At 40.4% G+C, this 16,913-nt stretch overlaps 1 protein-coding gene across 3 annotated transcripts in view; it reads left to right on the top strand.

Moving 5' to 3' along the window:
- Positions 1–16,913, top strand: part of LOC131131939 (zinc finger protein 609-like) — a 110,220-nt gene that overhangs the window by 12,074 nt on the left and 81,233 nt on the right. For 2 of the 3 annotated variants that reach the window (XM_058077025.1, XM_058077017.1), the window contains exon 2: positions 13,169–14,055. The exons of the other annotated variant lie outside the window; for it this stretch is intronic. In XM_058077025.1, the coding sequence (XP_057933008.1) occupies positions 13,297–14,055 (759 nt within the window). In that variant the 5' untranslated portion in view covers positions 13,169–13,296. The remainder of the gene's footprint in view (positions 1–13,168; positions 14,056–16,913) is intronic. 3 annotated transcript variants of the gene reach the window in all.

Raw genomic sequence — 16,913 nt, 5'->3', positions numbered from 1 at the left:
TGACTTTAAGAGCTAATATGCTAATTATAAAGAAAAATAGTAAAACAAAAATATGCTGGCTGACTGTAATTTTTAAAATCATGGCCCAAAGTTCCGAAATTGATATCCTTTTACATAAAATTGGATGTTATTATCGTTGTAGTTGCACATCGAATCGTTTATCCACTGCCTGGTCTTCTTGGACTTGTGTGTCATTTTATGATTTGGACATGTGCGACTGATGCAGCTCATATTTGGATTATACACTGGAGTTTAAAATATTTCTAGGCCAAAATAACTTGTCGATGGTTGCGGTCTGAGCCATACTAATCAACCTGACACGCGAGTAACAAAATTCATATAACCACTTGTCAAAAGAATGTACAGTGTGTATAATTTATATTTTTAACCACAACAGCAGCTGAAGCCACCATGAACCCTGGCTCAAATTGTGCAATTGCCACTATCGTTAGTATGGTTGATGAAAGTGTCCTTCATGACCAAAGTGAACCTGTCTTCTAATAGATACTGTCAGCAGGATAATGGGCCATTACACACAGCTCTTCTCATCTCAGTCAGTCTTCTTGAATGTGACACTTAGGTCACTGCACTCAAATGGTCTCAACAGTTGCCAGACTATCATCTCATAGAACCCCTTAAGGATGTCCTGTGCTACAACAGGTCTAACATTGTATCATTTTGGGGAAAGCACTGGGCTCTGTCATGGCCATCCAGACCATCTTCTGTATGTATACATATTAGGCTTGTTTTCACAACAAATGCATGAATTAATTTAAGGGCGCAGGGTGGCGGAGCATGGCGCAACCCATGCAGTGGTAATTTGGTCCAGTGCACCACCGTGCGCAGACAGTTTGGTAGACTGTACTGCACCGAGATGAGCGTGGTGGCGCACCAGGGGAGAGTCCATATTTTCAGCTTGGCGCAGTGACAATTTCATGACAAAACCACCACCAAAGGTGCGAAGAAAGCTCGCCAGCTCTGACCTGGTGTATTCGGGGCGCCTGGGTAATGGTAGATTGGCTGACAGGCGCACAGCGCAGACACTCTTTTTTTTTTTCTGATGAAAGAAATGTTTCAATGTTTATGTAGTCCTAAATCTCACTCTTCTGTGGGTTTTGAATGTTCAGCAAAAATGCCCCAAAACTCAGTATGGCGCTCTCTTTGAAAATGTCTGGCAGTGAAAGTGTTAATAAGATTTCAACAATAGGCACATTTGGCAGTTCATTGTTAAATAGTAGTTTAACTTGGAGAAACACACTTGGAGAAAACTATAGTTTAACTGTAGTTATTTCTTAGTTGTGTTACACGAGTAACCGCTACAAGGTATAACTTTTGTTGTACATATAGGCATCATGCCACTGAGTTTAGCGGTAATCAGAATAATAAAGGTGAAAGTTGCATTATTCGTGTGTGCCTGCTACTACATGCAGCAGAAACCCAGAATTGTGCTTGTGTCGCTGACTGTAAACTGGTATGTGTGCGCGCATATCCAGCTTGACTCAACTTGAGTGACCGTATGGGGGTTTCTTGGTAGGGTTGGGCGATATGGACCAAAAAGTCACATCCTGACATAGTTAGGTTGAATATCGATGCACGTAAATATCCAATATTTTTTCCACAAAGTGAGTTTAAACAAAATCAAAGCCAAATATACATGTCAAGTTCATTCATTAATTTTCCATACTGCTTATTCTCACGAGTGTCTAGACTTTGAGAGACACTAGCCAGCATACAATTATATTATAATTATTTAGTTTTGATGAAGAGGCGGCCATTTTCAAATTAACAAAATAAGTTTTTTGTTGTTCCAAATGTAATGGTATTTTATTCAGTTTTTTGTCTCTCTAACAAGGTTCTGCTTTCTTAAATAATGCTGTTCAAAGTAAAGTAGTTTTGACATCCTCTTACAGGGCACTTTATTTCACATGTTTTTTGTGCTTTTGGTATTAGCTGAGGATTTCAGCATAGCTAAGACTTGTTATAAAGAAGATTGATTATTGTATTTTACTTTTTGTATATGTATTTCACAAAGAGAAAGGACTTATATTTTAGTGGCTATTTTTCTATAATTCCTGAAACATTTTAATGGAACAACTTCACACAGCTTCAGACTTTGACTTTGTCTAAACTCATTTTGTGAAAAAAAAATATTGGGAGATACATTATAGCATATATCAATATTCAACGTAAATATATCGGGTAAGGATCGATTGATACACATATATATCGGGCCAACATTTGCATTCTTTACTTGAATCGGTATTGGGTTCGCCAATGTATTTTTCCGCCGCATGATTCACAGACAGGCATCTGCCGGGCGTCTTTGTGTTGCCGGAGGACCCTGCAACACATGCAGTTGCAGTGCCCCTCCCACACTGCAAGAGTGGTGAATCCCAACAAGGGTACGTTTTCAACTTTGAATTATCCTCTAACAGTTAAACTTAGTTGAAATATTGCCACCTGCTTTGAAATAGGAAACATGAACGCCAAGTGGATGCAATATACGTGCTTGGAAATATCGTTTAGTTTGTGGGTGTGAAAAGCAGGAATGCTGCTGAATGCTTCATCTTTAAAAGTGCCTCCCGTTGGAATTAGGGAGCTGTTGATGTAGTTGGAGGCTAATATGTACAGCTGTTACCAACACCGCTTTAATGGCAACCTTGGCAATTCAGTCCCATGGTGTTTGGAGGACTTTCATTCAGACAACTGAAGTTAAATGCGTGTTGTGTTATTATGTGTGTGCGCTCGCTCAGAGCATGCATGCACACGCACACACTAAGGTTGAGTAAAATAATTGATATTAATCAATACATCGATGCGCGCGATGCGAGTGCATCAGCTCATTGACTGGTTATGGATGCAATTGACGAGTGATCCATTGACAGATTCATCGTGATGCATTTGTGGGTATCGGTAAAATCCGATGCAAGCGCCGTTTTATTAATATTCAACTTCACTCCATATGCTGTTCCCCAGGTGCAATGAATGCACCATCATTATTTCACATTTTGTATTGAATACTACAAATGTTTTGGAAAACACATAAGTGGGACAAACTATAACAATATAACAATTAAACAGATGATTTAATTAACAAAAAAATCACAGCTTTTACTTAAGTTGCTGGGTATAAGGTTTTTTTTTTGGGGGGGGGGACTAAATAATACTTGCTTTGGGTACAAAACCAAGCTGTGCAAAAACAAAAAAATCTGTATGCATGCATCAATATTGAATATTGTCAAAAAGTTTAAAAAGGTATCAAGTTTTGAATAATTCCCACTAATATGACGATATAAAACGATATGAAGTTTTAACTCAGCTGAGTCTTGTATAAAAAGCCACAAACCTTAAACCATATAATGAAATACACTTGTCTCAAATTGAAAGCACATATATTTAATTGTAACAAACTTCTCTCAGCCTCTGCACACATTGCTATGAAATCTTCAACAAACTGTAATGCCTGTGCTTGTGAGTACAGAAGTACTCATCCATGTAGTCACCCATGCAATTCCATTCAATATGGAAGATATATTTTATGACACTCTTGTTTACACAGTTAGACGGTAAACAGCACTTTTATTTTGAAGGCTGGTAATATGTCCTGTGTGCGTTAAATGTGTGTACAATGAGTTGGTGATGTGCTTCCTCCACGCTGTCACCCCGCATCCCTTACATTAAAGCGATGAAGATATACTCATCGAGCCCGAGTCATGCACGCAACCACACTAGTGTGCTAAACAAAGCTAACCCTGCTAGCTTCCATTCACTCTTCGAGGTGTTGCCAACCTTTGCTGGTGTTTGTCACCATTTCAACCAGTTTAGCTCGGTAGGAGGCGGTGTATGAGAACGGTCTGCCGAGTAAATACTTCCTCACACAAACTTTCTTCTCCTCAAGACCTCATCCCCAAGTACTTAAAATTCTCCAGCTTCTGTATCTCTTCTCTTGGGTCCCTCTCATTCACACACGTATACTCCGTCTTGCTCCGGCTAATCTTCATTCCGCTCCTTTCCAGGGCAAACCTCCACTCTTCTAGCATCTCCTCCACCCTTTTTCTTACCCTTTTTCTTACTTTCTTACTCTCACTACAAATCACAATGTAATCTGCAAACATCATAGTGCATGGAGATTCTTGTCTAACCTCATCTGTCAGTCTGTCCATCAACACATAAGGATTGTACATGGCACAGTGAAAGTTTTGTTTTCTGATGTCATGCAATGGATATACACTGCTCAAAAAATAAAGGGAATATGTTGTTGTTGAACATGTTGAAATACTTTGTTCTTTTCATTTGCTGACAACAAACTCACACAAAAATGATCAATGAAAATCAAATCAACCCATAGAGGTCTGGATTTGGAGTTCTACTTAAAATGAAAGTGGAAAAACATACTACAGGCTGATCCAATTTTGATGTTGGATCCAACTCTGTTGCTTAAACAAGTCAAAATGAGGCTCAGTAGTGTGTGAGGCCTCCGTGTGCCTGTATGACCTGCCTGTATGACACAACGTGCCTGTATGACATGCCTGTATGACACAATGTGCCTGGTGGCATGGAGCATGGAGGCTCTGCCAGGAGACAGCCAGTGCATCAGGAGATGAGGAGGAGGCCATGGGAGGACAACAATCCAGCATCAGGACCGCTACCTCCTTTGTGCAAGGAGGATCAGGAGGAGCGCTGCCGGAGCCCTGCAAAATGAGTCCAGCAGGCCACAAATGTGCATGTGTCTGCTCAAACAGTCAGAAACAGATTCCATTAGGGTGGTATGAGGGACCAACGTCCACAGGTGGGGGTTGTACTTGCAGCCCAACACTGTGCAGGACGTTTGGCATTTGCCAGAGAACACCGACATTGGCAAATTTGCCACTGGCACCCTATGCTCTTCACAGATGCAAGCAGGTTGACACTGAGCACATGTGACAGACGTGACAGAGTCTTTAGAGATGCCGTGGAGAACGTTCTGCTGCCTGCAACATCCTCCAGCATGACTGGTTTGGTTTGGCAGTGGGTCGGTAAGGGGGGCGTTTCTTTGGAGGGACGCAAAGCCCCCCATGGGCTCGCCAGAGGTAGCCTGACGGAGGGACGCAAAGCCCCCCATGGGCTCGCCAGAGGTAGCCTGACTGCCATTTGGTACTGAGATGAGATCCTCACACCCCTTGTGAGACCATATGCTGGTGCGGTTGGCCCTGGGTTCCTCCTAATGCAAGACAATACTAGACTTCATGTGACTGGAGTGTGTCAGCAGTTCCTGCAACATGTCCATTGATGTTATGGACTGGCCCGCTCATTCCCCAGACCTTACCCCAGACCACATCTGGAACATGTCTCGCTCTGTCCACCAACGGCAGGTTGCACCACTACTGGGAGAAGATCCATCCGGAGAACATCCGCCGCCTCATCAGGAGCATGCCTAGGCTTTGTAGGGAGGTCATAAGATTAAGATTAAGATATGCCTTTATTCGTCCCTCAGTGGGGAAATTTGTATAATATGTCATACAGGCATGTGTAGGCCACACACACTACGAGCCTCATTTTGACTTGTTTAAAGGATCAAAGTTGGATCAGCCTGTAGTGTGTTTTTCCACTTTCATTTTGAGAACTCCAAATCCAGAGCTCCATGGGTTGATGCATTTGATTTTCATTGATCATTTTTGTGTGATTTTGTTGTCAGCATATTCAACTATGAAAAGAACAGAAATACAGAAGTATTTCATGAAAAATATTTCATTCATTCAGATCTCATTCAGAACGTGTTCCCTTGAGCAGTGTACATGTTTTCATGGCCCCCAATTTAAAACACTATTGGAAAAAATGATGATATATATTTTATCTGTCCTGTACAGACTGGACTTGAAAAACAGGACTGAAAAACTGCAAACAGGAAAATGCAGCAAAATGGAGTGCAATATACAAGCATACTCAAGGGACAAACCCTAACCCTAACCCTAACCCTTGCTAACCCTAATCAGAATCAGAATGCCCTTTATTGTCATTTTACATATAGTAGAATGAAATTGCAGCAGCTCCATTTTCAGTGCAAGACAGTATGACAGTACAAAATATAGAAAATAGAAGAATAAATAATAAATAACGAAGGGTTTACATTGTAGGGACGATTGGTTGCCTTGGTTACATGTTGACACCCTGCAAACTAAGCTCCCATGGTTGGGCACCTGGCGGGGGGAATGTGTTCATGTTGTGTAAAAAACGTGTTTACTTGTGCAAATGTTTGCCAATGTTTTTTTAACAGTGCTCCTTCATTAGGAGTTTAGTTTGGAATTGCATTTTCCCCTCCCCTCTCCTCTTGTCGTTCCCCCTTCTCCCCCTCCTTCATTGCCCTATCATCCTGTCCTGTTCCACCCATAGTGTGTTGTATATGTATGGACGGATGATTGTACTTCTGTATAAGTAATCAATCAATAAAGAGTCATCTCATTCAACATTGAAAGTACTCCCTGTCTCTTATACCCCACCTGACAGTTCACCGCATGCCCCAGGGTGGCCAGCCCCACTATTTGAGAAGCTGCTTTAATGGAATAATGAATGGTGCTTGAGAATGTGCAGCTGGGTTGGTGTGGTTCTACCTAGCTGAACTAAATATATTTATTTCTGAGTGGTGCAATACAGTAGTTGTTTGAGTTACTCTACTAAGTTGAGAAAGGGTAAACAGTGGCTGAAAGTGGATAGCTGCATCAACTAGGTTTATAATGTGACATCATCCCAATGATTCCAGTGACGACAACAAAGAGAAAAACACGCACTTCATGATGAAATTATCTGTGAACCATCAACACAAGCTGCTATGAATCTGTGATCATGTTTTGCTTTACCTATTTTATTCCTATTGAACGAAATGGTGGTTCTCTTTTCCACTCAAACAGGTGCAGTGTGCCTAGCCCTACGCTAATACTACAATACAGAAGTGCTATGTTGTAGTGTGTATAAATTGGTATCTGTTTGTACTCTTGCTGCTACACTCGACCACACAGCTTGGTGGAAAATGAGGCTTGTCAGTCAAGACATGTATGTATAATGAAACTCATTTAGGGGGTGAGCTTGGAGAATGTTCACTCCTTCTAATGTCTAGAGACAATTTCTCTTGTTTTTCATCATCTCTCTCTGTGTTTCTCAGTAATTGAATATCTTGGTTAGACTGGCATACTGCTGTGTGCAAACAATGAGAAACTCGCTTTTACCCACTAGTTAAACGATGGCAGATGGTGTCTTTTGCACGGATTATGTTGGAGAGCCTCATCGTTCATTCACCTGCATCGCAGTCTTTAGACAATTGCACGCTATTAGGATTTAGGAAACCTTAGCCTTAATTATTGACTTACTCAGTACTTAATACATGTCTTCAGTCACTTATTAAAACGTGCTTATCACATTATTTGGATTGATTGTTTGGCTTATAAGATGAGCAAATGTTCAAAGCAGATTTCACCCTTATGTGGCCCTTGTCATAGATAACTCTCTGAAACTGGATCTGTGGAAAAGGCCAAGCGCTGTGGTGGGCATGCACAAGCTGCATGCCCTTCGCTCAATGTGAATTTCACTGGGACATATCCCTCAATAGGGACTTTTCCAAAAGGGCTTGCATCGCAGTTCCAGCCAAGGGCAGTGCAGAAAGTCAACTGCCGGTAGAGTTTACAGTCTTTCTTTTGTGAAGGTGTTGGACAAATTAGACCACACAGCTGTTTTCGCAGTCAAACAGTGACAGCTGCATCTCTCCACTCCGAAAAACCTGCCCCGAAGAGCCACCTGTGAGAAACAAGCAAGCACAGTGATGGAATTTTTACTTTCCTCGTGACCAGAGCATATGAATGCTCCCCGAACAGTCTACACTCAAACTGCTAATGAGTGTTCTTAGTGGAAGTAAAGTGCAAAACGACTACTTTCATGAAGCATACGCATACAGTATATTGTTGTAGTCATTTTCATCAATTTATTCCTAATCTTCCTACTACTTTTATTCCGCCTCATTTTTCGTTCACCAACTACTCCGTTTCTTAGCTCCTCCATTTATTAACCAGTTCAAACAAACCCAACATCAAAATGTTCAGCTCACTCAGGACAAGTCTGCATTTCTGTAATTTAAAATAGTCTGTGAAAATGTTCCCATTGAAAATGAATGGACATGAGCATAGTCATGGTGTCAGGTGAACAAACAATATAACATTAACATTAAATCGTAGATGAATACAGTAAGTGAGTACACACAGGTCTTTTACCAATATTCCATGGAATGAGAAAAAGCTAATTATATAACACTAAACACATAACATTAACAACGCTGTAAAGAGCAGTGCAACAATGCATTATGGGAATTAGTAACAGAATTACAGAACAGCCTATGACTTAGCACATTGTGCTGAAGCACTTACTTTTCTGGAGGGTGTGATTTCAAATCCAGTATCAAACTCATGTACCAAGCTACTTTATGTGGTACTACAAATCATATGATATTACGGAAGACACGGTCCTCTCATCATTGCCCCCATCAAGTAATTAGGGGTGATGGTTGAACTGAGGATACAGTAAAGTAAAGATTTTTTTCACATCATTGATTTCAGATTGTAAATCCGAGGCAACATTTATTGTACGATAACAAAATGTTTTTGTTACCATTCCACATTATACCCTACCTTATTGTACAAAACTTTGATTTTGGATTGTAATGGCACACTACCACATCCTTAATAATGACAGAATGTTGTCCACAGTGTATCCTACCTTTCGCTCAAAGCCTACTGGAGTGGGCTTTTCATACCTGGTGCTGACAAACAGTAAAAGTGGATGGAGTACAGAAATGTTTGCTAGCCACATGCTAACCAAATGTTTGCTAACCACATAAGGGCAGAAAGGGAGGACAACTGCACAGAAAACAAACTACTGTCATGGTGTCAGATGAATAGAAGAGAACATCAGTAAATACACACATTGTATTTTAATTAGGTCTGTTAAAATATTTGAATAGATTAATCACATTTTTGTCCATAGTTAACTCAGAATTAATTGTGTTTAATCACAGATAGAAATAATAAGTTGGGGAAATCTTTGTGGTCAAATACAACATCAAATACAACAAATTTAATGAAAAAGGGATATCAATTCCGTTACCATAGGCCATTGTTTAAAACAGTACAGTCGGCAAGCATATTTTCGTATTACTATTTGTCTTTATTAGGGTTGGCCAATATTTTTTATCTACCGGTATAGATTCCTCCAATGATACTAAAGTGACTTATACGGGTATAAATTATAATAATCGGGAGAAGGAACGTTCATGTGCGAAAAAGTATTTACTCGGCGGACCTCAATGACCTAAACAGGGTGAAAAGGTCACAAACGCAGGCGAAAGATGGCTGGATTTCCTCGTCCAGAGCGTGAATAGAAGCTAGCAGAGGTTAGCTTGATGTAGTACACCAAGAAGTTGTGTGTGTGCGTGCACGACTCAGGCTCGATGAGTATATTTTCACCACATTGTGTTTACCACATGTTTGCTTTACAATTTGAGTGTATTTCGTAGCTTTTTATACAAGACTCCTGCTGAATTAAAACTTCATATGGTTTTATATCTTCATATCATGATACTTCCCAAAAATATTGTAATACATGTTCAGGTCAGGTATTTTATTGCAATACTGTAGCTATTAATCAGAAACCCCACCGTTTTTGAATGTTTAATGCAAGTTGCAATTCATCTCACTTTGTTTGACGGTCATTGAACGCAGCATCTACCGTACTCAGAGGGATGTTTGGATGTATTTTCCCCCTTTTTCTTTCACCTTATATTTGCTTCCATATGCTGATACTATGTTGGAATGCATAGAGGTACAATTTTATGACTAATGTGCATAATTGTTGTACTCAGCCTCTCTGAAAAACAAAGTTCACCAAGCGGGATGGTGGCTGTATTCATGTAGTGCTTTTCGTTTGATGCTGTTCTTGCCATAGTTTTATACAATACATAATAAATAGTATCAATCACATTGTTATAATGCACGTATGTTTTACTGAGATGTTGAAAATATTCTCCTAGCTAGTTTGATGCAAAATCACTAATGCTAGCACAACACTGGACTTCAGCTATGGTCATCGACGAACAGCCAGTCAATAGCAGCTGTAACTCCAATTTTAGCTGGCAGTTCAATGCGAAAATGTAAAAATGCCAGAGATGTAAAAATGTCAAAAACGCTGGTTAGTTGGGACACTCTTATACCAAGGTAGCACTGCATGTCCCCACTGGGGGACGAATAAAGGCTTATCTTAATCTGTGATAAGTCAAACACAGCGACAGTAAATAGAAATAACCTTGGTCTTGCTACAAGAGCCATCTGCCAGGGCTTTGAAGCTAACTTTACCACTCAAAATACTCTTTTCTTTCTCCAATTCTGCTCAATATTTGTTCCAGTTTGTGGCTACAGAGTTACAACTACGGTTTGGGTCATACAGGAGGAACGCTAGTTAATCGGCCGTCACAAAAATGATCTGCGTTAAAGGGAAACCCCCGTTCATGGGTTAACTTTGACAGCCCTAATTTAAATACACACTGTATTCACGCATGTACATACAATGGAAAAAAATACATGGATATGGAATGATACACACCATTAAACACACAATACTATTAGAATGTCAGAATTCACACACAAAATCTGTTGACATTGCGGCGTCAATTCCTTTTAACATTGTAATTATCATGTCGCTATTTTCTATATCACTTAATGTGACCAATCAGGACTCCAGATGGTAACCAGAGTGCACTCATGAGTGTGTGCAAGTACGACTTATACTAGATCGCTCCTTTCACAGCCCTAGAATAATAACCTCAGTTGGTGTCAAGCTGCACAGTGGGTATTGTGCAAGGCAGGTGACCAAACACACAATATGACCCACAATTTGATCACCAACAATGATTAACAGACAAGACTGCCCCATGGATAATAGTACTTCAACATGACATAGCACATATATCCAACACATTGGAGATTGATTAACACAAACATACAAAGAGAAGGGATTTAAATTAATTTAAAGATTGTCTCAAAGCTAGAAGCCCTGTGAAAGGTAGGGTAAGTTCCAGAGGTTTTTCAGTGTCGGAAAAACACAGACATGTAATGGGTGCTTAACAAGCTAACCGCACTAAATCCATTGCATGAGTTTTGGTTTGTGGCTGATGTGCACACCCACTTATTTTCTTCCTGATCTGAAGTTTGATTTGATTTGTATAGCAGAAATGTTGGTCGCCCAGCCATGTAACTGTGACATTAGTCGGAGTGGAATTGAAGGAAGTTTACAACATACAAAGTGTTTAACTGCCAACTGGAGACTTAAAAAGTAACAGGATAAACCAAGCTTTTCTGGATGTTGGTGCTTGGACTTTTTATTTTTTCACATACATAATACTCCATAGCCAACCACGTATCTGCGACCATTTATGAATTAATGTTTGAAACACCAGGAAAGAGCGAGGAAGAGATGTTGAAATCATGATGTAGCCAGGGATGACAGTTCTTCTGGGTTTGTCTCCTGAAGGTGTTTCAAAAGTGAGTGACATAGCAAGCAAAATTGAAAGTTGCTTTCTCACCAATTTGCATATTAAAATAAAGTGACACTTTAATGCATATGACTATATCATCTATAGCTGTCAATATAAATGCTTTAAATTTACCTTCAATTGTCAAAAACATGCTCCAAAAACTGCCAAGTTGTAGCAGGTAATAGTAATCTACTGGATGGACCTCGCTTTGCTTCTGTGCGAGACTCAACACTGCGTTCTTTAAAGCACTGTGTCAGGTTTAAACCCCGACACTTGTAGAAAAACACTGCCTGTACAAAGGAAGACGCAGAGAGATGAGTTTCTTTTTACTTGCAAGGAGAGTGATCAGGAACCGTTCAGTAACAATTCGCCACCTCACTCTGAAGCAGTTCCTGCCCTCTTGCCTTTTTATTGAAGGAAGGCCCTGTACAATCAAATAGCTGAGGGAAGGGGGGTTTAATCATTCTAGTTAAAACCAGTTTCTTTGCACAACATGTTATCCATATGTGTAGATATCTCATCCTTGGCATGTGATTCTCCGGACACACACACACACACATACCCTTTGAGGTCATATCTACTCCTGACCCGTGCCTATGTCCCCTGAGGGTGTTAAAACTATCTGCTAAGGAATGTTCTGTCATGTTCTGTTTTCCCTTAATCATGATGTACACCACAAGTGCAGGCGTCACAGCATTAATCTTACATTGTTATGTGAGTGATATGAAACACATGTACAGAGTTAATCTTACTTTATGTGAGTGATACGAAATGTTTGTAGGTCATAAGAAAAATAGGTCATAAGAATATAGTAAAAATAGGTCATAAGAATATAGTAAAAATAGGATAACTTTATGTACAATTATTCCAACACACTGTTAGTTAGTTAGCACTGCAGTATACACTTGGCTGTCCTTGGAAGCACGATGTGGGAAAAAAAGTTCACCCAAGTGTATATTGATTAGTAAAAATAGATCAGTAGAAATCCTGAAGGTAACATGAACGCGAGACATTCCACCGTATATCTCATTTTGAATCAGTGCCACTTCATTATTCTTTGAATTATTCAGAAAAAAACAGAAACAATTGACATAATTGTAATAATCCCAATAGACAATCAACTATTTTTGTAACTTTGAAAAGCTCACGGTAGTGTTAAATGCTATTGGTATCAAAGTTGTTTAATTCCTTAATTATGCCTTTTTCATCATAAGCTGTTTTCATCATTCTTAAAATAATCTGGTTATGCAGTATAATTATGTGTTTAAAATGTATGGCGGCATAAAGAATGTGGGAGTTTCAGTACTGGCATGATCAGTAGTGCTTTATCAAACGGTGGCCAACCTCTTTGAGCAGAGGGGGCCACCTTGGCTGTCAAAGCAGGATTTAGGATACATTTCCCACAGTTGTCATGGTAACTGTGAAGTGGTTATGAAGAAAGTGTTCTAGAACTGTGTTATCACATCAGTGCGGCGCATCATGGGGATTTTCACAGTGATCATCTTGGAATTACAGGATTATACAAATGTTAGCATTTACTTCTGTAACCAATCACTCACAGGTTATTTGATGTTTGAATTATTATATAGAATTGACTATATTGAATTGTGTTTTTCTTTTCAGAGCAATATGTGGCCAAATGGAACGGGAACGTTTAGAACGTGAAGATCCTTTAACCCTTGCCCTTGTGTCCCAACCGTCCGAGATAGCGTTGGACCTCACCGAGGCAATCCTGGGCTGTTGCCACTAAAATGTCCCTAAGTGGTGGCACTGCAGGCGGGAAAGGTGTGGACTCTAATGCGGTGGACACTTACGACAGCGGGGATGAGTGGGATATTGGTGTTGGAAATCTGATTATTGACCTTGACGCTGACTTAGAGAAGGACAAACTTGAGATGTCTGGCACCAAGGACGGCATGGCGGCACCACCCAGTGCAGTGGCAGCGTTGCCTGACAACATCAGGTTTGTTAGTCCAGTGTCTGGCTCTCAAGGCAAAGAAAGCAAATCCAAATACAAGCGCAGTAAAAGCTCTAAAGACAATAATAGCAAAGCTTCAAGTGGAGATGGGGGCAAAAAGGAAATTACAGGACGGACTCAAGGCGAGCCAACTAGCACAACAGTGGGTACAGCTGTTGCAGGCAACAATTCAACCTCTGGGAAGAACATTGAAAAAGGGGGAAAAGCCTCCAGAGGTGTTCTGAGTGGAAAAAAAGATAAAGAAGGGGCAGCAGGCAAAAGTAAAAAGGACAAAACGGATGGAGCGGCAGTTGTTGCCCTTGCTGCAATGGAGAAGGAGGTTGTGTCCCAAGTCCAAGTTTCTCTGGGGAACAGTCGTAATGCAAGTTATGAGAGCACCCAATCAACAGACTTAGTAGAAGCCAATCAAATTGTGAATATTGCTCTTGAGCCTGTTGGAATATTACCAGCATTAACCACAAAAACTGAGCCAGAGGAGATTGAAAATGGTACTATTGAATGCAAGACTTTGAAGAAGGTGAAAAATGAAAAGGTATGTTAACATTTTTACATTTAATGTATGCAATTGTTTTTCTTAATGTCGTGGTCTACTGTCTACTGTGGAACCTCAGTTAGCGTCATTAATCCGTTCCAGAAGGTTAGCCTATCCCAGCCGACTTTGGGCAAGAGGCAGGGTCCACCCTGGAATGGTCGCCAGTCAGTCGCAGGGCACATATACAACAACCATTCACACTCACTTTCATACCTATGGATAATATAAAGTCGCCAGTTAACCTAGCATGTTTTTGGAATGTGGGAGGAAACCCGGGAGTACCCGAAGAAAACCTACGCATGCACGGGGAGAACATGCAAACTTCACACACACAGATACCCAAGTGGAGATTCAGACCCAGGTCTTCCTGATTTTCTGACTGTGTGGCCAACACACACTAACCACCGTGCGGCCCTGCACATAAATGTATATGCATGATTAATGAAAGGGGGAAACAAACGTTTAATGTCATTTTTACCTTGATTGACTACCCTTATTGACTTCTTGAATTAAGCAATGTTTCTCCCCTTTTTTCTCAAAGTGCTGGCACTTGCAACTTTCTTGGGCACCATTGTGGGCTATATTGCAAGGTGTGATCAATAAGGAACACAGAAACAGTGAAACTGGCGAAACTGTGTTACCAGAGGTTTACAGAGTTAACCGCTGATAGACTGGCGACTCAGCTGAGTATGACTTCTGTTTCTGGTTTCCAGGTCAGAACATGCCAACATGGATGTTTTGTGATAAAATATGTTTGGACCCACGCAGTTTACTAACACCTCAATATGCACTCTAAATTGTATACAAAAATACACAAACGGGCATACGCTAACCGAGGTTTCACCATATTGTGAAGTGGAATAGGAATGCTTCATTTTTTCTCTTTTGAGCCAGATTGTCACCTATGAAAATTGTCTAGGTCAGGGGTGTCAAACTCATTTTACTTCAGGGGCCGCATGGAGGAAAATCTACTTCCAAGTGGGCCGGATTGGTAAAATCATGGTATACTGTACATGATAGAACACAATTTTAGTAAAACAAATAAATAATATGAAATATGGTTAGGTGATGTGGACCTTAGAATATATGACAATATTTTTAGGATGTATCACAATATGACGATATAAAATTTAAATTCAACAATTTTCTAATGGCATGTCGTCAGCCCCTGCACACATCGCTACTAAATCTTCAACAAACTGCAATGCCACTACTTGTGATTAAGGAAGCTGTAGTCACCCATGCAATTCCAACACCATGTGGAAGATATTTATAACACTCTTTTTTTGTTAATGCAGACATTTACAGCGAAGACGGACTGTGTTAAAAATAAACGTGCTTTTGTATTTTTTTCACTCGGAACTTCCACGTCATCACTAAGCACTCTAAAATGTAAAATACAACGTGGTGAAAATATACTCATCGAGCCAGAAACGCGCACACACAACCACACAAGGTAATCCCTGCTAGTTTGCACTCACACTCGGATGTCTCAGTTGTGAGTAAACACAGGCTGCTGTTTCTTCAGATCCGCCAACAGTTCATTCACCTTCTCTATTCTTCGCTGTCAGTGAAAGTTGTCATATTTGTCGGCATGAAGACTCGCATAGTGGTGACGAAACATACAACTTTCCCATTCACTTTCGTGAAGAAACCATTTTTCTTGGAACACTCTGTGTCCATTTTTTCTTTTTTGACAAGAGACATAGTATTGGGGTAATGAGGGTGCCAAAGCACATAATGTTAAACGTGGAAGCTGTAATAGATGACGGGGGTAAGACACAAGGCAGGCTGCACTTTACCGGTATAAACAGTTTGCTTGCTTAACACAATTGCAATTACTATTGCTACCACCCAGTGGTCGTAATTAGAACATCTGTTAATTTATTGAAAAATGCATATTTATAAAATCTTGCGGATTAAACCCATCTGTGGGCCTGGTTTGGCCTGTGGGCCGTATGTTTGACACCTCTGGTCTAGGTGCACACCTGGCACTGTGGAGTTTTTGAAATTGCAACTGTCTATCTGCCACATGATAAATACAAGGATCTATTGCTGTTATCTTTTTTGTTGAATATCTTTTTGAGATCAGCTACAGAATTCAGCTACTCATGGAATCCACGTTTGTGTTTTTTACAGTATACACAAAATACATGCCCTGCTTGATAATGGAACCTACCATGACATGCAGTGTTAACAGATCACGTCATGTTTCATTTTGCTGGACATAATTTGAACACTGACATCGTCATAAAGAACAATGTAGTGATCTGTGTAGCTATTCAACCATACTTATCTTGTCCACTCATGGAGCTGCTCCATCACTGTATCTATTGTATGCCTCCAAGCACCCTTTTCATGCTGTCATAGTTGAAAAGACAGAAGAACAGGGCCGTGCTGAGATTGTTTTTGTCTGTCATCGTGTTCCATTCTTAATCCCACAAGCTCCAGCTATGCCTGTTGGAGCAGTGTGTGCCTGTTTGCGTGTAGGGGTGGGGGTGGGGGGCTTGTGCAAAGCATGCCTGCGGCTCGGAACCGAGCATGGGGGATGGTCTGTAAGGAAGGCTGTGTGATACCTTAAATCCAGGACACCCTGCCTTGGATTGTTTGTTGTCCAATGATATTTCAGGAAAAGCTTTGCAAGTGCATGCCCATCGGTACTGGTTCACTAACCTGATTATTTACGAGTTCTCCTCTGGGCCTGGGCACAATAGAGTTTAAAACCATTAAGATGTGAGTGAAAGGGAGGGTCTGTTTCTGCAAGTCAAGGTTTAACTTAAGGAATTACATCCATTTATATAAGTAGTCTTTCATTGTTGGGGTAAAAATCAACACTGACTACATTTACATTGACAACT

This window comes from Doryrhamphus excisus, chromosome 1 (genome assembly GCF_030265055.1).
Source record: "Doryrhamphus excisus isolate RoL2022-K1 chromosome 1, RoL_Dexc_1.0, whole genome shotgun sequence".
Classification (NCBI taxonomy): domain Eukaryota; kingdom Metazoa; phylum Chordata; class Actinopteri; order Syngnathiformes; family Syngnathidae; genus Doryrhamphus; species Doryrhamphus excisus.
The sequence above is the reverse complement of the archived record's forward strand: the minus strand, read 5'-3'. Positions and strand labels throughout refer to the sequence as shown.